A 22824-nucleotide genomic window follows, 5' to 3' on the forward strand; every position below is an offset into this window, starting at 1 on the left:
AAAGAGAACAACACCAAGACACATAATTATTAAAATGGCAAAGCTCAAGGACAAGGACAGAATTTTAAAGGCACCTAGAGAGAAGAAAAAAGTCACCAACAAAGGAAAACCCATCAGGCTATCGTCAGACTTCTCAACAGAAACTTTACAGACCAGAAGAGAATGGCATGATATATTTAATGCAATGAAATAGAAGGGTTTTGAACCAAGAATACTGTATCCAGCACGATTATCATTTAAATATGAAGGAGGGATTAAACAATTTCCAGACAAGCAAAAGTTGAGGGAATTTGCCTCCCACAAACCACCCCTACAGGGTATTTTAGAGGGACTGCTCTAGATGGGAGCACTCCAAAGGTTCAATAGATGTCACCAGAGAAAATAAAAATCACAGCAAAGAAAGCAGACCAACCAAATACTAACTAAAGGCAAAAAATACAATCAAATATACACCACAAAAGCAGTTAAAGGAAACACAAAAGAGCACAGAATAAAACAACCAACATATAAAGAATGGAGGAGGAGGAATAGGAAGGGAGAGAAATAAAGAATCACCAGACAGTGTTTATAAAAGCTCAATAAGTGAGTTAAGTTAGACAGTAGGATACTAAAGAAGCTAACCTTGAACCTTTGGTAACCACGAATCTAAAGCCTGCAATGGCAATAAGTACATATCTTTCAATAATTACCCTAAATGTAAATGGACTGAATGCACCAATCAAAAGACATAGAGTGGATAAAAGAGCAAGACCCATCTCTATGCTGCTTACAAGAGACTCACCTCAAACCCAAAGACATGCACAGACTAAAAGTCAAGGGATGGAAACAGATATTTCATGCAAACAACAAGGAGAGAAAAAGCAGGTGTTGCAGTACTAGTATCAGACAAAATAGACCTCAAAACAAAGAAAGTAACAAGAGATAAAGAGGGACATTACATAATGAGAAAGGGCTCAGTCCAACAAGAGGATATAACCATTATAAATATATATGCACCCAACACAGGAGCACCAACATACGTGAAACAAATACTAACAGAACTAAAGGAGGAAAGAGAATGCAAGGCACTCATTTTAGGAGACTTCAACACACCACTCACTCCAAAGGATAGATCCACAAAACAGAAAATAGTAAGGACACAGAGGCACTGAACAACACACTAGAACAGATGGACCTAATAGACATCTACAGAACTCTACATCCAAAAGCAACAGGATACACATTCTTCTCAAGTGCATATGGAACATTCTCCAGAATAGACTACATACTGGGCTACAAAAAGAGCCTCAGTAAATTAAAAAACATTGAAATTCTACCAACCAACTCTTCAGACCACAAAGGTATAAAACTAGAAATAAATTGTACAAAGAAAGTAAAAAGGCCCACAAACACTTGGGGGCTTAACAACATGCTCCTCAAGAATGGATGAAATGAATGTAAAATAAGAGGGACTCTCCTGTTCCCTCCTGGCTTGAGCCAGGAGCTCTGTCCTCTCACTTTCTCTCTAAATAAAAGCCTCTGCCTTGCTCTCTTAAAAAAATAAAAAAATAAAAAAATAAAAGAATGAATGTAAAATGAGGAACTAAAGTTGATTAGTAATTACACATTGAGCCAGAAAGAGGGGGAAGTGCCTCCTTTAATCTGTATATAAAGAAGATAACCCCAAAACATTAACTGATCTGTTTATGGAGATTTAAGAGTCCTCTCTTCAGAGTGGGTGATGAAACAAAAGAGGGATAAGGTAAAGAGTAAGAGTAGAAAAAAAACAGGGAAGAGGTGCTCATTTACTTATTGCTTTTTTGCAATTTAAAAAAAAATTTCAAATATACAAAAAAATTGGGAGAATCAGGTGAACACTCATCTAACCTTCACCTAAGCTCACCAATTGCTAAAACAGGATGTTTGCTTTCTTTTTTTTATCTCTATACAAACACATGTACACAAACACTTTCTTTTTGGCTGAACCATTTGAGAGTAATCTGCCAATTTTCACCTCTAAATATTAAGGATTGTCTCCTACATAACCACATTACAAATTCACATCCAAGAAACTTAACATTGATTAAATACTATCTATTAACAAGTATACATTCAAACTTCCCAAAATTGATCAAGAAATATCATATATATCTTCTTTTCCCCAACCTAAGATCTAGTCAAGGATTACATTACATTTAGTTACGTTATTATGTTTTTTACATATATAGTAAGTTATTCAGTTGTCTCCATTAATCTGAAGAGTCTCCTTGCTTTTCTTTAATGAAATTAATGCTTTTAAAGAATACATAATAATAATGCTACAGAATATCCTTTTTTTTTTTGATTTGTAGGATTGTTTGATTGTTTCCTCACAATCAGATTTAGGTTAAATGCCTTTGGCAGAACACTATGTAGTTTATGATGGGTCTTCAGTGTTTCATTCATAGCAGGAGACACCTGCCAGTTCGTCACAGGCTGATGATACACTCGATCTCTTGGTTATGGTTGGTATTCACCAGACATATTTAATGTAATAGTATCTTTTCCCTTTTCAAATAGTAAGTATTCTGTGGCATGAGGTTCTGAAACTGTGTGACTATCCTGTTCCACAACAGTCTTACTCTTGTGTAAAAAAAAAAAAATCTTTTATACAGAATATGCTGATAATGGTGGCTTTTCTAATTCGGTATTACTTCCACATTTTTTAGATGACATTCTTCTCTAAAGAAAATCTTTTCCTTCTCTAGAAAGGAAAAGGGAAATTATAACAAGTTAAAAAATAATTTTTGGACTATCATTGTAGGCTCATAGATTTTTATTTTCTATTCAATACATATTATTACCATTCATTTCAAGGCTTATACAATCCTGTATTTGGTCAGTGGAAATCAATTCAAGCTGCCTCCTACATCCTCTTAATATTTCTCCATCAGTTTTTGAGCACTGTCTTACTTTCTGTTACCTGTTATTTTACTACTATAAACAAAACAGAAGTAATAATTGTATGCTTGTGTATACTCCATAATCACTTTGTTCTTCCTCTGCTTCAGACTTAGAATCAACCATTTCCCCAGAGAGAACTGGGCTCCTTTTAATGTGGAATAGCACTTAGGAAACAAGATGCGGGCCCCAGTTGTGCTTACTTCTACTGGTGCTATCATCTTATGTTTTGAATATGTAAAATCTTAACATGATGAAAAAGTTCAAGTAAAACAATAATTAAAAGATATTCTCCAAAAAATCTTACACTCTTCTCTACTCCTTGTATCTTTGTATTCATGCTCCAGTAAGGAGCCAAATTCATTTTCTCATTCTTCTGGTGTCTCTTTATGCAAAAGAAACAGATATACATGTGTGTGTAAACACACATATACACATATACATACAAAAGGTAGTGTGCTAATCTATTTTTTTCACCTTGCTTATTTTCACTTAACATATCCTGGAAAGCACTGCTTATCAAGTCACAACAATATTTCACATTCTTTTTAAAGAACTGCATAGTATCAATTGAATGGATATAACCTAGTCTACCCAATTTCTTATGAATAAACATTTATTTCTATCTTTTACTTTAATTATTAATGTGGGAACAATAATCCTGTGCATATTCAGGGTAAATTGTTATAAATGAGATTTCTGGATCAAGCATGAATCCCCATATATATGTATTTTGTTACATGTTGCCGTAATTCCCAGATTCCTTATGGGTTTCACCATTTTGTACTCCCACCAGAAAAAAATGAGTGTCTATTTCCCTATCGGCTTGACAAAAAAATGCATTGTCAGGCTTTTCAATATTTAACAATCCAGTTTTATGGAAATGGCTCATTTATTTTATGGTCTGAAATTATTTAAGTAATTTACTGTTCAAATGAACTACCATGAATATATAAAACATCCACACTGAAACCTGACTACCTTTTAATTGAGATAAATGTTACTATTTTTTTACTGTCTTTTAGGAATTAAGGTTTCTAAAAACTGTGACTACAATCAGAAATGTGTCAGTACAATAGATTCCTGTGATTTCATGAAGGTCTTTTACCCTTGTAAGATGCTGCTGCTTAGATGACAGTATGAACTTGTAACCTCAGAGGTAAAGTGAATTGTGGAAAATTATTCTACTTGTTCGATCAAAGCAAAGTTAATGAATTAACCATTTTGATGAAAGTATGAATCATTTATTCATGTGTTGTTTAAGCTAACAATAGAGCACTCAAGTCACTTGCATAGTTGACGTACTTGATATTCTGGGATGAAGTTCTTTATCATTCCTCTAGTAGGAACTACAAGGACAACAGTCATAACCACGATAATGAGAGCAGTGAGCACCAAGCCCTGTTCTAAGCGCTCTACAGATACTATCTCATTTACCCTTACAACAATCTTGTGAAGTAGGTAACATTATTATGCCCATTTCACATATGAGAAAACAGAGATAATAAGCAACTAGCCCATGGCCATGAAAGTCAGTAAATTTTGGAGCATGGATTCCAGTTCAGATAGTATGAATCCAGAGCTATGTTATAACAGTGTTGCATTATATTATACTAAAGAGAAAAGCTAAGTACTTAAAATAGTACAATAGTAATAAAAATGTTTATACTATTTTTTCAACTACTTTTTAGCTGAATCAGTTGAATAGCAACAAGTGTTCTAAAGTCAAATCATAGGATAATGAGTAACCAAACCTAAGTTATTAATCCATGATTCACAGAAGTCTTGCTATTAGTCACATAAAAAGTAAACTAAATTTATACTTCTTTATAGTTAATGAAATTATCAATGCATACCCTCAAATTTAACAGGGGCTCTGATCATAGTTCCTTGTTCAAAAGAAAAGTTATTAAAATGAAAAAAACCCAGAATTTACAGACTTTTAATTTTTAGGCCAATGACAGCTCACTTTATGATTTAAAACAAGAGCAATCATTATTATGGTTGTGTTCCCTATAAAATACTGAAAATTTTTCAGAAATTGACTTATGAAATTATTGAAAATAAGTCTACAGCAATTATTTTAAAAGGAGAGAAAGAATAATTGAAAATTTAGGAAAAGCATCATCACCAAGGACCAGTGACTCACCTCATCTGGGAAGAGATGCAACCTCTGCATCAAAGTTCTCCTGTGCAGGTTTTTTGGCAGCATGCCATAAATGGCTAGTTTCACAATCTGAAAAATAAGTAAATGTAGACTCAGTAAGAAAAATTTGACTTGGGATATAATGAAGGCAAACCCATTTAGAGGCAGTGATGAAAATGGGTGGGCTAAGATTCAATAGGAGTATGAAGGGAAAGAAACTGAGCCCTAAGTAGCTATGTGGCAGCAAAAGAAACGGAAATTTTATTATTTTGTACATTACTGTTTTCTTTAGGCTCTATTTAGTTAATTTCTTTAGAAAAAGGACAAAAAAGAAGACATTTAAAATTATGTATGTGCCAATTTCCACTAGAATAAGAAATTCTCTAAGCTTATAGAAGAACCTGTGGCTCAAATAATCTGTCACATGCTGAGGAGAGAAGAGCCTAGGAAGACCTTAATATTGTTTCTAAGACATAAACCAAGCCTGACCATACAGTTACACCACTGACTCCACCAGTCACAAATATACAACAGTGATAATGTAATGATTGACATTCACTGAAAACTTAGTGTGTGTACAGTGGTCAGTGCATGACATTTGTTATCTTGTTTAAAAACAAAATGCTGAGTCTTATTTTACAAATGAGGAAACAAATTAGCAAGGTTAAAGAATTCCCCCAATTTCATATATCTAATAAGTGGTGGTATTGGAAATCAAGCTAGGCAGTCTTACTCCTGGAGACTATTTAAAATATAGATATATCTTACTAAATTAAAAAAAACTAAAAATCAGTCCTGTAGTCACACAAGCCACATTTCAAGTGGCCAACTGCCACATGTGACTAGTGGTTACTGTATTTGACAGTGTAGAAATAGAACATCCCCATCATGGCAGAAATTTCTACTGAACTGCACTGAACTAGATATTAGTCTTGAAAATTTTCAATGTTTCAGCAGTCTTGAGTAGAACCTCACAATGTTAAGACTACTCAGCATCTTTTCTGGATAAGTAAGTCATTATGTCTTCTGAATATCATGTTAAAATTTTATTTTATTAGTAGGATTACATAGCATTTGGTTTTCCTGCTCTTAAAAAAAAATTAGTTGTATTAACTTGAGTTAATAAGCTGGTATTTAAAAAATCTGCCCTTCTAAAAAATCCAAACATAGAACTCAAATTAAGGAAAGCTAGAAAATGTGGAAAGGTTACAAGCTGGTGGGAGAGACAAACATATATACCCAAAGAACAAATATGATGCAACATGCACATGCAATCAAGTAGTTCTAGCTGTATGGACCTTCACTTAAGTTCTAAGGCATTCGGGAAGTGAAAACAAGAGAAGGTTAATAAATATTAAAGATCTTCATCATATAATCTGTACCCAGGCAAGTGCTATTCATTTCACACAAAATAACTTTATTAACTGTAGGAGGTGAAAAAACATAAGAAAGGAACCGTGTTCAAAGAAAAATGTAAGGACAGAAAGCTCCTAAAGAAACTGAAATATATAACAGAGGGATAAAGGATATAAGGAAAGGGCTGAATCAGTGTTTTTATTTGAGTTTAGAATTGATCTTCTATGTAATTGTAAAAATTTTGAGATATTTAGTAACCTACTAATAACTTTAACATGTATCAATTTATATGTTAATAATTGTGAGGTGTACCAATAATCAGAAGGATGCATTATGAACAAATTCTATGAGAAGCTACATATACCAAGTACTGCTTAGCAAATTATGTCTGCTGGCAGAAGACCTACTGTTTCAGACAAATACTTAGTGTTTGGTTTGGAAGAAAAATAACTGACCTCTTCCTTAACACGCAATTCTTTTTCAAAATACAAAGTCAAAATTAAGACTTAAAAAAAAATTGGGATCCCTTAATTAGGTAATAATTCAAATGTATTTAACTCTGAAATATTTGCCAAGGCTTCATCAAATATTTGTAAAGAATTTCAGTCTTTGTAAGAAACAATAATTTGAAACAATTTCTACAAATGTTAACCAATGCCAAATTCTTAACATCAAAAGGTTGGACTATACTGCCTCCTAGTGTGCAGTGAGCATGCCTGGATAAAATGGAAGATTAAGACTTGAAAATATTTAATGGTATTTATGAAATATTAAAACTATAATTTGTGGTATATATTGTCAGCAGCCCTTGCAACTTCTTAATACCATTACATAGAATCCATATTAATACTCAAAAATGGGATACTTCACTTGACCTGTAGTAGTCTAAAAACATGTTATAAAACAGAACTTTAAACATTTCTTAGGCAATCTGAGTATGTTTTTATAAAATAGATATGAATGACAAAAAGTAAAAATAAATAGTAAAGCATGGAATTCTAAATGTTATGTCAGGCCTTATTATAATAGATATACTCCTCTCTCCCATCCCCAAGAAAATTTTAGGCAGTACTACAATGAAATGGTTGCATCCTGCCAATAGACGTTTATTTTTATTCACCATTTTAGGGAGATTAAGAAAATTCTTAAAGAAATTGCAACACTTTACTCATTTATGAATGTATTTATGTAAAAGGCTAAAGTAGTTTCTAGTGGTGAAAATGCTATCTGTCCTATGAATATAGTTCAAAGACTGGGTTATTAAGAGTTAAGGAAGGAAAAATAAAATTGTTAAATGGAAACTGGAGGCTTTGCTTTTAGCACTATTGAGGACTAATATTCAGGTTATAAATTTCTCTTGTATATAACTCAAATGATAAAGTAATAAAATATTAGTGAAGCTATTAATACTGTTTTTAAATATCTTTTATAAAGCATGGAACCAACTGGAGGCCAGAAATAGAAGAAAGTACTAGAAAAAAAAAAAATAGTCCTTGAGCTGGCATTTGTCCTGAGGACATCAGTTAGTGCAGGGCTGGGGTTTGAAGGGACTACTGCTTTGGGGTCAGGAACTAGTATGATCCTACAAAGACTCCCTCATAACTCTAGATTTTTAATAGAAAGGCAATATCCAGGGTGTGAAGTGGGGAAATCAAAAAATAAAAGTCTTTCCTGATAGGTAACTGCTAACTCTGGTCTCACAAGACTTTGAGGCCCAAAATTCACCTTCTTTATGGAGATCAAAAATCCAGAAGTCTAAACTACAGCATAAAGGTCTTGTGTTGGTACAGACCCATTCACTCATCAGAAGCTAAGTAAATCTTTTCTGGGGAAATTCATTTTTAACATAGATCTCAAAGAATTCCTAGAGATGAAGCTCCAAGGTCCCTGAACTTACCAAGTGTCCTGAGCAGAAATAATAAATGGCAGATCCACAAAGACCACAAATATTAGAATCAGATAAGAATTAAGGGAACAGAAAGACTATCAAAACTCATCAGCAAACTTGAAAAAGAAACAAACAGGAAAATTCTTAAAAAACAAAAAATTAGGAACTCAATGGAAGGGTTAATCTGATTAGACATGGGTAAAAAGATTATTAGAGAATTAGAACATAAATCTAAAGAAATTATTAACAGTGTAGCAGACACAGGAAGACTTTCATAAAATATGAAAGGGGGCTAATGAATCATGCACAATAAAATGAGATGGTCCACTCAAGTATAATCAGATTTCCAAAGGGAAAGAATAGATGGAGAATAAAGGGTGCCATACCAGAAGATACAAGAGCTGACAAATTTTCAGAAGGGAAAATCTCAATCTTTAAGCAAATTAAATAATAAGACTTAAAAAGGAACACGAAAATCAAAGCCAGCAGAAAGATCTTAGAAGTAATCAGAAGTAAAAGGCAGAATTCACACAAAGAAACAGTTAAACTGGCATCTGACTTATCAAGAGTGATAACAAAAGCTAAAATCTGTTTGGATAACAGCTTCAAAAAGCTGAGAGAAAAAAATGGTTATCCTAGAATTGCACATATAAGCTAAACTCACTTTCAAGAACGAAAATAAAAATAAAGAGAGTTTCAGACAAAAAAAGAGAGTTCTAGGAATGGCAACAGGAATTACTTCTAGGAGAAGGAAATTGATCCCAGAAGGAAGGCTGAGTTACATGAAGGGATCTGTATGCAAAGAAAAATCATTAAAAAATCCCTAATTGTATAAAATAATAATGAGAATGTTGAATTGCGAAAGTTTTAAAAAATCTTAGAGAAAGTATATAGGTTGGGAGGGAGAGAGGATGTTAAAGTTCTAGGGACCTTGATTTGATTTTGGAAGAAAGTAAAGATATTTAGTAATCGTAGACTTCTAAAGAGCAAAATCAATGCAAAAGAAGGGGAAAAGATCTAGCTCATTAAACTTGAAACTGTAAAATGACAAATCAGGCAAAAGAAGGTTGATATTACTATATTAATAAAAAAAAGTAGACTACACATTAAAAAGCATTATTGGAGATAAAGAGGATCTGGAGATAAAGGGGTCAGATTTGGGGAGAATAGTGGTAGACCACTTGGTTCTGGAGTTGAGATCATAGTCTAAGCATAGCTGATCAATTCATATATACCCTGATCACTCCTTAGGAGGATTATAAATCCAAATTTAAATTCATCTAACACTAACTCTTCAAAACATACAAAGCAAAAACTGACAGAACTATAAGGAAATAATGACAAATCCATAATTGAGATTTTAACATAATCTTTCAGGTAATCAAATCAAATGAACAAAAAAAAGTAAGAATATAAGATTGGAACAACATACTTAGCATATTTGACATAATGGACATAGAAACATATATATACATATCAACGTATCCTTCCTCCTCTCTCTCTCTCACTCCCCAAACCATTTTCAGCAAATATATCATACCATATTCTAGGTAATCATGCAGGGCTCATGAAATTAAAATGAAAAGCAAAATGATTCTTTTGTAAAGGTAAAACATAATAATAAATAGTAATTAGAAAATACATAGAATTGAATGACAATGAAATAATACTTATCAAAGCTTGTGTGAAGGATTTATAGCCTTGAATGCTAGCTTCATTAGATGAGAAGACAGAAAAAACAGTATCTGAATCAGTCTTTCCATGGATAACAAATAATAAAAAATACAATAGACTTACAGCCACTGGATCCTTCTGGTGAAGTTGAGCAGCTGTTACTTGTTTAAATCCACCTGGGTAGCTGTTAAAAGAAGCAAGGACATCAAAACTGGGAGCAGGCTACGGTATTCTTGAAATGCAATTCTTTTGTAAACAACTATTTTTATCATGAAATTATACTTGTTCCTGGAAACTGTGCTGTTTATTAGTGTATTAATAATTAAGTAGTAAACTATGCTATTTGAAATGCTATTAAGTGGTCAACTATCATTTTTTCATAAAAAGTTCCCTATTGAAAATTTCTTGGCGTTAACTATTTGTATTTCTATTGGAATTTAAAGTTATTCCTCATTCATTCATTCACTCACTATGGTTTATTTATCACTACTTGAATTAAGAAAAAGCAATGTGCCAAAAGAATTCATATTCTCTGCAAAACTGGACAAAATGTCTATATAAGCTAGGGGCCAGATTTGGGGAGAATAGTGGTAGACGACTTGGTTCTGAAGTTGAGACCATACTCAGCATGATCATGATCATGTTTCCTATTAACAGTTGGTAAAAGACCATTAAGAGTTATATGTTGGACTTATGTAATAAAACATTTCATTGTGTTCAGATCAAATTATATATAAAATGGATAACTGAAAGGCTTAAAATATATATATATATACATACATATTTGGGATAGTATTAGAGGCAGTTTAGTAACTTGGATCCTCCAGATCCAGATCTGGAATCTAGGTTTGCTAGTGGCACCAAAAAAATATTAGGCAACTCCTTTCACCTCTTCATCTGAGTTTACTGATATAAGAAAACTGGTTATCTTTCCCATCTACCTCTCAAGACTTTGATGAAAGTCAAATGAGAAAATGTTTGTGCAAGTGATTAAGAAATTTAAAACAAAAACAATGTACAGATTTAAGTTTTTATTACACTGAATAGATGGATAAAGCCAAAATGATTTTAGAGGAAGGGGTAAAGAAAATGTAACATCAGTGGACTCTGCAAGAAAAGTTAAGGTACCTAAATGTGATTCCTTTCATAAGCTTCTGTCAACAAGACTTGAAAATATTTTAAAGATGACTAAAAGAACATTTCAGGAATAAATTTAAGAGAGCAAATTTAGAAGTCTGATGAGTAAAATGGATAATTGTCAAACTGATATTCTTTGTTTCATGAAATTTCAGCTTCAGGAAAAGAAATACCTGTCTAGAATTCTGTTCCTATATTCTTTCTCTCCATGGAAAAAAATACTCTACACCTTCTATGCCAAAGATTATCTTTCTGTTTTGAACACTGGAATGGCAAATTCTAAAGCATAATACCATTTACATGGTATTTTAAGAGTTTGGACTTTATCCTGTAGGATTTGGAGAGCTATTATAAAATTCGGAGTAAGGGAATGACTTGGGTAATGTAATACTCAGTTGATTTTTACTGGTGAAAAAATGCCTATGTTTCTTCTATAGAAGGGGACAGCCTGAATAGAGGAAAATTTGTTTCAAATATGTGCCAAGATTTTCTCAATTCAAATTAATTCAGTAAACACTGGATAAAAAAATTAAGTGGATTAATATTTTAATAGGTAAAATGTTCAGAGAAAGTGAAAAGGAAAGCATTGAGACATTATTTTAATGCAAGTGTAAATAATCAGGATGCCCATCAAGATAGCAGAGCCTTACTATTTTTAAATTATTCTTAATATTGCAACAGTACAGTCTTGTAGTAACAAGCATTCTTATGTACTATTAGTGTAACAGTAAACTGATGCTTGGAAATACCTAAGGATGAAAAGGGTAAGTACAGTGTATGAAACCTGAAAATTATCATCCCTTTGATCCTGAAATTCATTACATTTCTTGCTTTATTTTAAATAACCCTATGTATTAAGAAAACTTTATGAAAAAATGTCTTCCAGTTCTTTTTGTTTGTTCTGTTTTTCTTACTTTTATTATTATTTTTTATTTTGATATCATTAATGTACAATTACTTGAACATTACGGTTATTAGACTTCCACTATTAACAAGTCCCCTCCACATACCCCATTACAGTCACTGTCCATCAGTATAGTAAGATGCTATAGAATCATTACTTGTCTTCTCTGTATATACTACCTTCCCCATGTCTCACCCCACCTACATTATGTGTACTAATCCTAATGCCGTTTTCACCCTTATCCCTTCCTTCCCACACATCCTCCCCAGTCCCTTTCCCTTGGTAACTGTTAGTCCATTCTTGGGTTCTGTGAGTCTGCTGCTGTTTTGTTCCTTCAGCTTTTTCTTTGTTCTTATACTCCACAGATGAGTGAAATCATTTGATACTTGTCTTTCTCTGCCTGGCTTATTTCACTGAGCATAATACCCTCTAGCTCCATCCATGTTGCTGCAAATGGTAGGATTTGTTTTCTTCTTATTGCTGAATAATATTCCATTGTGTATATGTACCACATCTCCTTTATCCATTCATCTACTGATGGACACTTGGCTTGCTTCCATTTCTTGGCTATTGTAAATAGTGCTGTGATAAACATAGAGATGCATATATCTTTTTCAAACTGGGCTGCTGCATTCTTAGGGTAAATTTCTAGAAGTGGAATTCCTGGGTCAAATGGTATTTCTATTTTGAGTTTTTTGAGGAACCTCCATACTGCTTTCCACAATGGTTGAACTAGTTTACGTTCCCACCAGCAGTGTAGGAGGGTTCCCCTTTTTCCACATCCTCGCCAACATTTGTTGCTGTTTGTCTTTTGGATGTTGGACATCCTAACTGGTGTGAGGTGATACCTCATTCTGGTTTTAATTTGAATTTCCCTGATGATTAATGATGTGGAGCATCTTTTCACGTGTCTGTTGGCCATCTGAATTTCTTCTTTGGAGAAGTGTCTGTTCACATCCTGTGCCCATTTTTTTAATTGGATGATTTGCTTCATGTTTGTTGAGGTGTGTGAGCTCTTTATATATTTTGGATGTCAACCTTTTATCGGATCTGTCATTTATGAATATATTCTCCCATACTGTAGGATACCTTTTTGTTCTACTGATGGTATCCTTTGCTGTACAGAAGCTTTTTAGTTTCATATAGTCTCACTTGTTCATTTTTGCTTTTGTTTCCCTTGCCCAGTAAGATATGTTCATGAAAAAGTTGCTCATGTTTATGTCCAAGAGATTTTTGCCTATATTTTTTTCCAAAAGTTTTATGGTTTCTTGACTTACATTCAGGTCTTTGATCCATTTTGAGTTTACTTGTGTGTATGGGGTTAGACAATAATTCAGTTTCATTCTCTTATATGTAGCTGTCCAGTTTTGCCAACACCAGCTGTTGAAGAGGCTGTCATTTCCCCATTGTATATCCATGGCTCCTTTATCATATATTAATTGACCATATATGCTTGGGTTTATATCTGGACTCTCTAGTCTGTTCCACTGGTCTGTGGGTCTGTTCTTGTGCCAGTACCAAATTGTCTTGATTACTGTGGCTTTGGAGTAGAGCTTGAAGTCAGGGAGCATAATTCTCCCTGCTTTATTCTTCCTTCTCAGGATTGCTTAGGCTATTCGGGGTCTTTTGTGGTTCCATATGAATTTTAGAACTATTTGATCTATTTCATTGAAGAATGCTATTGGTATTTTCATAGGGATTGCATTGAATCTGTAGATTGCTTTAGGCAAGATGGCCATTTTGACAATATTAATTCTTCCTAGCCAAGAGCATGGGATGAATTTCCATTTATTAGTGTCCTCTTTAATTTCTTTTAAGAGTGTCCCATAGTTTTCAGGGTATAGATCTTTCACTTCCTTGGTTTGGTTTATTCCTAGGTATTTTATTCTTTTTGATGCAATTGTGAATGGAATTTTTTTCCTGATTTCTCTTTCTGCTAGATCATCATTAGTGTATAGGAATGTTCCAGTTCTTTTATAAAAGTAAAATTTTAATTAAAATAGAGCAATGATTAAGTGTAGTAAATCATATTGTGTACTAGTACACAATGACTGAAAAGAAAAGGTATAAAAAAGGCTTTTTAAGAATTTAAAGGGGAAAAGGATATAAACTTGTATACCTAATAAAATGTTGTCATAGGATAAAAGGTGATTTTTAGTTCTTTAAATTTTTCTGTATTTTCTAAAATTAGCATGTACTGAACTACAAATAGAAAGTCAAGTTTTGAATTCATAATTGTAATAAAGTATTATGAGCACTATAATAGTGCTATTTCCAGTGAAGTGAAGACACTAAGTGAAAAGTCAATAGAAACAGAGAAACATAATTAACACAATGGGGGATGAGGAAATAGGCAAGGCTTCCAGAAGAGGTAACACCTGAGCCAGGTTTTAATGGATTAACATGGAGTAAACTTGAGGTACTGCAGTTGGATTAAAATACAACTAAAACACACAGAAAAGAGATATCGCTGAATAGCAGCATTTTTGGGAAAGACTTGGTTTTAGCTGATAGTGAACTGTACCACACAGCGATATGGACTTGAAGAAAAGTTCTACTGCAATAGAGGACTGCTTAACAGAAAGATGGAGTCACATGATACCAGAAAACCAGCAGATGACAGCCAGTTGAGTGTATTTAGTTAAGAAAGATACTGACGAGGAATGATTATTAGTCCTCCTCTTTGGGCACTGTAAAATAGAGAAGAGTGACCAAAATACAATGGGGATTTGTGAAGGGAAGCCATATAAAGCACTTTAAAGGAATTATAGATGTGTAGCCTGGAAAAAAGACACAGCAGTGGGCACTTGCTGATGACGTCTCAAAATTATCTGAAGGAGGTCCTGTGGAAGAGATGTGATTATTTTACACTGTCCCAAGACCAATGTGAAAGCTAGAGAAAAATGAATTATGATTCCATAGCATAAAGCTCTTTCTAAAATTAAGACCATTACAAGGTGGGATGAATGGGTTGCCTCATGAGCTAAGAGATCGTTATTATTTAAACAGGCAGAGAGATCTGTATCTTGCAAGGTGTGTAATGGAGATTTTAGGTACCTTCTGAACTTGAATTTTGCTTATCATTCCTTAAACATCTCAGGTACTTTCAGATACTCAAGATGGATCTGGAAACAGCAGTAAGACAAATTACAGAAAGCAGAAAAAAAGAAGTGAGAAAATTGACTAAAAATGAGAGTAATCAAGATTGGAGAGGTTATGTGAAAAGCTTCCAGGAAAAAACAGATAGTGTCAGGTAATAACCAGCATTTGGTACAGTTTTGTGGTTTTTTGATTGAATAAATTATACATGTAGCATGAGCAAAATTAGTATTTTCTTTAATGTTGATTTTCAAAAACACCTTTTTCTGTTAAATATGATCAACAGTATTCTTAAAGTAATACATTTCAACTGCCTACCTTCCTTGACTAGGGCATTCTTACCCAGTATGTGAGGAGTATACTTTTTGTTCCCATTTGTTTCCAGAAAAGGCAATGTGCCTTGTGTTCATTATGACAACATGATCCCCACAGTCACCTAGATTTAAAAGGAACAAGGAAGAGAAAAATATTTTTTATGAAAATTCATGACTTTAAGAAAAGGTGGGCTTGGTTATTTATAAATTTTATTAAAGTCCAAACAACACATTAAAAAATGTAAAGCAAGTCATACTGTAACATCAAAATCCTTGAACAGATTTGTTACTCTCTTACATACCACGTAAGTACTGAAAAAGTTGGCTGGACATTTGGAAATCTCAACAGTAGAAGGTAAAAGAGAATTTAATAGAGGTGCCAATAACAACACATCTTTCAAAAATAAACCACTGTTACCTTATTGTCTCTTCCCATTAATAATTACATTTCACTAAAATGTTTATATTAAGTACCTTTAAATATCTAATACAAATTTGCCCTTAAAAATAGAAGAGAAAATGAAAACAATATGCATATATATATATAAAAAGGTATGTTTTACCAGTAGGGAAATTGAAAACAAATGTACAACATGACAATTGATTCTTCCTCTCAAATTTAAAGAACAATACAGCACTAAGACCTTAGGCTTAACTACTAACCCAAGGCTTTTTCCAATGACATTTAACTAGTAAACTGCCATCCTGTATACATGTTTTATATGACAGATAACCTGAAAATTAAAATATATGTATTTGATTAATTTTCCAGTGAAAAGTACCCCTAAGTTTGGCCATTCAATTTAAAAAAAAAAGTAGAAAATCAACATGCAAGTTTTCACCAATCACTATACATGACAAAATCAAATAAACACAAACATTTTCTAAATGCCTATTCCACTAATAGAAAAACCTCAAAAGACTGTAAAAGCTTATTCAAGAAAAACATCACTGCAAAAAAAAGTATAAGTACGGTGTATGAAAACTGAAGATTACATCATAAGATTCTTGGCAGAGCTTTGACTTTGAATGACAATTTTCAGAGAGAAGTACATTGTGTACAGAAGAAAAGGGTGAAGGAAAGAGGATAAAAAGCAGGTGGGTTTTCTTCACTAGAGACACAGGGAATCTGGAGGTGTGAAGGAAAGACTGGGAAGCTTGCTGTTAGTGGGTTGAAAAGATAGTGTGACAGTATTTGGTGAATTAAGTGACTATTTTTCTAAAAGTGACCTGTGGTGGGCTACTAAGGCAGCTGGGAAAAAAAAAAAAAAAGAGGGTGAGAAGATAGCTATATAGTCCCAAAGAAAGCTGAAATAATTACCTGAGCTTTCATCCAGATATTTACAGTTGAAGAAGCTAAGGCCTGTTAAGATTAAGTGATTTGCCACAGTTCACATACCAAGTTATTTAACACACTATTCGGACACACTGTGGAGGAAAAATAGAATCTGTAACTTTCCACCTCAGCTAAATTTATGTTTTACATGTTGTTTAAACTTCAACTATGCAAAAGCACCTTGACCTTCTCAAAACATTGGCAGAGATCAACAAGGATCTTTCAAGAGACATTAAAAAGAATACCACAAATCAGATAAAAATCATGTTCTTTCAGCTCTAAAGGTAGTAACATCTAAACTGGGAAATATTATTCTCTTAGAAGCACTTCTCTATTGAGTCTAAATAAAATTAACTAGCAACTAAATATTTGCTTTTAACTGCATTACATATAAAACAAAAGCAAATATTGTTATAGTCTGAAATCCTGAATACAGCACAATCATTGTCCAAATTTCTAAGGTAAATAAATAGACCATTTAAAAATTTAAAAGATTTTACATTTTATAATGTGCACCAATGTATATAAATTGGAGCTCTATTGCCTGATCAAGAGATGTTCAAAGAGAAATTAGTTTCTTTCAAATTAAAAAAAAATGTTAAAAATTAAAGTTTAGTAAGCAATTTTAGAAATAGGAATTATGAGCTTATTTATTTTTTTTGAGGTAGGTGCTATTTTTAATCCCCACTTTATACAAAGAGTTTAAGAAAATTGCCCATGGTCAGTCACAAGAACAGGCACTTCTTTCACACTGAAGTAAGAATGACTGGTTGGATTTAATCTATGAATTATTTATTTATTTATTTATTATGAGCTCATTGAAAAAAATGTTCACGTTCTATTTGTAACCTTATGTGATGTCTTTTTATAATACTAGGTGCTACATTAAATGATCAAATGAAATTCAACCTAATTCAATTAATGTGAAAATTCGAAAAGCTCCATGTCAGGGTATCATGGGTTATACTCTCCACGTGCTTCTCAGTTCTGCAGCTCCTGTACTTGACTCCTTTTCTCCCCTCAGCCAGAACTAACTCATACTTTTTCTTCAAAATTGCCTGGGGGGATGAAAAGTTAACATTTACTCAGTATCTTCCACATGCAAGGGACTGAGCTAAGTATTTCATATTCACTTTCTAAAATTAAGTCTCACAGTCATCTGAAAGTGGTTTTACCTACCTCCTGCCCCCAACCGCTTTTATTTTTTAATGAGAAAACTGAGTCAGAGGTTAAACAACTCAGCTAAGATTTTATGGTTAATAAGTGGTAGAGTTAAAATTCAAATTCAACTCCAGTGACTTCAAAACAAATTGTATGTATCCTTGTTACTGTGCCCGGATGGCAAACAAGTGGCTGGTGTACTGCCACACAGACACAATAACACCACTCACTAATTGATCATGTACCCTTTTCTGCTAAGTTCTGAGAAGAGCTCAGAAATCAGTCTCAACATACTGCTCCTAGGTTAAAGCTATGAGTCACCTTGTACTTCACAAGGTACCAACTCCTCAGGTCCAAGGGTTCAGGGAGACCAACAGTACAGTCTCCAATTTTCTAGCTTTATTAACCAGTTCCTTCCCATACCACTACATGTACCATGTAAGCCATTCTACTTGCTGTACTTGATAGTCCCCAAAGTATTATTATCCCATCATTCTAGTTAACACACATGTAATCCTTTCTAGCTTTTGATTTAAAATGAGAGACTCTTCCTTTCCTTTGAACACTTAAAAGGCCACTGTATGGTTATTAATTGACCTGATCCTAAAATTGTTGTGTCTCAGGAAATAGGGAGGACTAAGGAGAGGAAGAGAGAGGAACACCTGGTTGGTGGAGCGGTCAGGACACACGCAACATTTATTGATTAAATTCTCTGTCTTATATGGCATAGCTCATGGTACCCCAAAACAATGACAACAGTAATACTAAAGATTACTGATCACAGATCACCATCACAAGGACAATAATAATGAACAAGTTTGAAACATTTCAAGAATTAGCAAAATATGACACAGAGACACAAAGAGAGCAAATGCTCTTGGAAAAATGGTGTGGACAGACTTGCTAGATGAAGGGTTGCCACAAACCTTCAATTTGTATAAAAATTCAGTATCTGTGAAGTGTAATAAAATGAGGTATGCTTGTATTGGGTCTCCTTACAAGATTTGATTTGACAAATGTTTGAAAAATTGCTATTTCAGTTTTATGATAAAGGCTTTTGGCCTTTATGTTTGTTTCCAACCTTGAAAGACAAATGTTCAAATGCCTATTTCAACATTAATTTTGGCACCCCTGAACTTGTGCATGGCCACTATGATGGGTAAATAGGTAGGTTATCACAAAATCTATTGAGTGCAAAGACATCATGATGGGAATAAAAGGTGTTGTTCAAATTGATTCACAAGCTCTAAATATTCAGTTCCCAAAAAAGTAAGTATTCTAGATAAAAGCTGGAGTATTCCTCAGTACTTTGTACAATGACATTCTAATAGTGGCTTGAAGAACAACTGAGCAATTAAGATTAAAAAATTAAGACTACATAGTAATTAACATTTGAAATAGATTGGATCTTAACTGAATAATAAGAGAGAAAAATACATTAGCTGGATAACTTTAAGAAAAGCATTCTGAACTTTTTCTTCTCTAATTAAGTCCTTAAAAGACTTAAGTACATAATACAAGGCAGAATACCATAGATTAGATTTAATCCAATCTTTGTTGAATTGTTTGGTGTGCTATTATTCATAACATTAACTTCAAGAACTCTGCAAGTTTTATTTCATTTCATTCCATGTAGACCAGGAGTATTCTTAGATAATCTAATAACTTTAGCTAATGCTAAAGAAAGCTTTCACTCTTCTTCTTTTAGATGTTCACAGAATCCTCTCCAACTAATTAATGTGTGGGCAGTGGAAAGAACAGAGTCCTTATGAAGAATAAATAATAATCCAAAAACTATCATTTTTCATTTATTGAAAAATGAAAAAATTATCCTTTCTTTTATCAGTGGAAAAGAAACACGTTCAAAAAGGTCCCAAGTCTCAGACTCAAGAGGGCAGCTCTAATCAGGAGGAAGAAGAAATTCTTTTCCTAGTTCTGCATCATTTCCTTGCTGACCCAGACCACATCGTCCATAAAAAATTACCTTTTAAAAGGAAAGTCAGTTTTCTATCTATATAGTTTACCATTTGTACACTTTACAAAATCCACTGGACCTATAAAGTAGTTCATATGTTGTATATGTTATGTTGAGACATATTATTGGCTAACTTTTACAGGCACTCCTGGACATAAAACCATCATTTGTAATATTATTTTTCTGGGAAATTATATGTCAATTTTCAAATAAATATGTTTATAGTAATTATGAGCACATAATAAATACTAATTAAACCAAGAAATGTTACAATAAAGTTAAAAACATAACATTTGTAAATTGAAAGTTGCTTGCAATTTCAGTTTTTTCGTTTTAGTGACATCTTGTGGACACAAAATGTTTTGCCAATACAGTTATATATTAAACATAGTGAAACAAAAATATAAGTCAACCTTTAAAATGTTAATTTCTAATTTCCTAGAAAAGGTATCCTCTCTTCCTAGAAAAGGATGACCTGACAGCAAGCCACAGAAGTTCTTCTGGTACTCTAGCATAATGTGCATCAGTACTTGAGGAGTACTTTCTGCAATAAAGTGACTTGCTTGTAAGGAAGCAGAACTATGTTGGTGGACAGATAAGAGCTATAATTTAATAAGTAAATTAAGTGACTACCACTGCTTCCACTTTTCCCCAAATTCTGTATCATTTGCATTTCCACAAAACAATCTAAGTAGATGTGGTTATTGCCTTACTGATATTATTGCTAAGGAAAAAACAAGTGGCTAAGAAACAAGATATTGAGGTGGAATAGTATTTATTAATTTACTATAAGGAACCAAGTGCCTGGGCCCCAGTTCTACTGTAATAGAGCTGAGTGACGGTGAGGAAGTCACTGTTCTTCTGATCTTAGTTTTCTCATCTATCAGTGAGACAGTTAAGCATAAATCTAAAGTCATCAGGAATTAAACAATTCTATGAATTGGTAATTCTATGACTATGGAATTCTTGTCAGCCAAAAAAGATATTTTTAAAGTTAACAGATTTATAATTGGACATAAGTCTGATCATTATTTTAATTTCAAAGTACAGTTGCTCCTATTATTCATGGACTCTGTATTACAAACTTGCCTACTCTCTAAAATTTATTTGTGATCCCCAAATCAATGCCTGCAGTGCTTTCCCAGGCATTTGCAGACATGCACAGAGCAGTGAAGAATTTGACTAGCTTGATGCATACCTTTCCAGCTGAGGATTAAAAAGGTGATGCTCTATGTTCTTGTTTCAGCTCTTGTACTATGAACAAGTGTCCTTTTTGTGGTCTATTTAGTGCCAGGTTCTTGGCATATTTGTGCTTTTTATTAGTGACTTTACTGTTTAAACTACCTAGGTCTGATGCTGAAGTGTTGAGTTAGCTAGTGTTCCTCAGTGTAAGAAAGCTGCAGTGTGTCCTACAGAGAAAATATGTGTTAGATAGGCTTCCTGCAGGCATGAGTTACAGTGCTGTTGGTTATTAGCTCTATGAACTTGTGTTAAAGATAATCAACTCTCTCTTTCTCTGTCTCTCTACATATGTACACAACACACACACACACGGTGTCTTAAAACAGAAACACATGGAACAAGGCTACGTACTGACTGGTTGACAAAAATGGTGTGACTGGAGGCTCAGAGGACTCTAACTCTGTATTTCCCGTGGAAGGAAGCAATAGTTCAGTGTTCACTAGTTCAGCATTCAAGGCAACTTTGAAGAACATAATCACAGCGAAAAATGAGAACTGACTGTGCTCATAAAATATCTCTTTAAAAGTGTCATTCCCCAGAATATTTCTGATAATCATCTATTGGACTAGATATTGTACTAAGGCTTGTACTACAAAGATTAACATAACAAAATCCTTAAATTCATACTCTGTACTTACAGATTTCATAGGGGATGGGCTTATTTTGATACCATATTGAAATTTTCAGTAAGTGAAGAAAAAAGGTTTCAGGAGGAAGTATAATAGTGGAAATCACAAATCCTTGTTCTTGCCAAAATCAAACCCTACAGAATACTCTTCCCCTGAGCTCTACATATCCAAAATCTAACTTAACTTAAATGCTAGAACCCTGGTTAAAAGTAATTTCTTCCTTCTTAAAACTGATATTCAGGGGACGGGAGCCAAGATGGCGGCGTGAGTAGAGCAGTGGAAATCTCCTCCCAAAAACACATAGAGCTATGAAAATATAACAAAGAAAAATCTTCCTAAAATAGAGACCACAGGACACAGGGCAACATCCAGACCACATCCACACCTGCAAGAACCCAGCGCCTTGTGAAGGGGGTAAGATACAAGCCCCAGCCCGGCGGGACCCGAGCGCCCGTCCCCCCGGCTCCCGGCGGGTGGAGAGAAACCGGAGCAGTTTTTTTTTTTGGCGAGCGCTTTTTGGAAGCCTTAGAGGGACGGGCCCCCGTTGCTGGGGAGGCAGGGTGGCGGGACCGGTGAGGAGGTGCCTGGGAACGGCGCCGGAGGACAAAGAATATCCCGCGTTTCTCCCTGCGAGACCTGGGGGCGGGTGCCTGAGACCGGTGCCTGAGGACGGAGGAGGTCGCGCGTTTTTCCCCTTTTTTTTTTTTTCTCTTTTTGGCAAGCGCTTTTTGGAAGCCTTGAAGGGACGGGGACCCCAGTGCTAGGGAGGCACGGTGGCGGGACTGGTGAGCGGGTGGCTGGGACCGGCGCCTGAGGACAAAGAATATCCCCCGTTTTTCCCTGCGGGACCGGTGGGCGGGTGCCTGAGACCGGCACTTGAGGACAGAGGAAATCGCGCGTTTTTCCCCTTTTTTTTTCTCTTTTCTGCGAGTGCTTTTTGGAAGCCTAAAAGGGACAGGGACCCCGGTGCTAGGGAGGCAGGGCGGCGGGACTGGTGAGCGGGTGCCTGGGACCGGCACCTGAGGACAAAGAATATCCCGCATT

At 34.3% G+C, this 22824-nt stretch overlaps 1 protein-coding gene across 1 annotated transcript in view; it reads right to left on the reverse strand.

The window, feature by feature from the left end:
- MRPL13 (mitochondrial ribosomal protein L13) overlaps positions 1-22824 on the reverse strand; it is a 51047-nt gene that overhangs the window by 14212 nt on the left and 14011 nt on the right. The window contains exons 3-5 of the mRNA XM_037010874.2: positions 15466-15559; positions 10107-10167; positions 5069-5155 (exon numbers count right to left, since the gene is read on the reverse strand). Coding sequence (XP_036866769.2) covers positions 5069-5155; positions 10107-10167; positions 15466-15559 — 242 coding nt within the window. The remainder of the gene's footprint in view (positions 1-5068; positions 5156-10106; positions 10168-15465; positions 15560-22824) is intronic.

Source organism: Manis javanica, chromosome 2 (assembly GCF_040802235.1).
Source record: "Manis javanica isolate MJ-LG chromosome 2, MJ_LKY, whole genome shotgun sequence".
Classification (NCBI taxonomy): domain Eukaryota; kingdom Metazoa; phylum Chordata; class Mammalia; order Pholidota; family Manidae; genus Manis; species Manis javanica.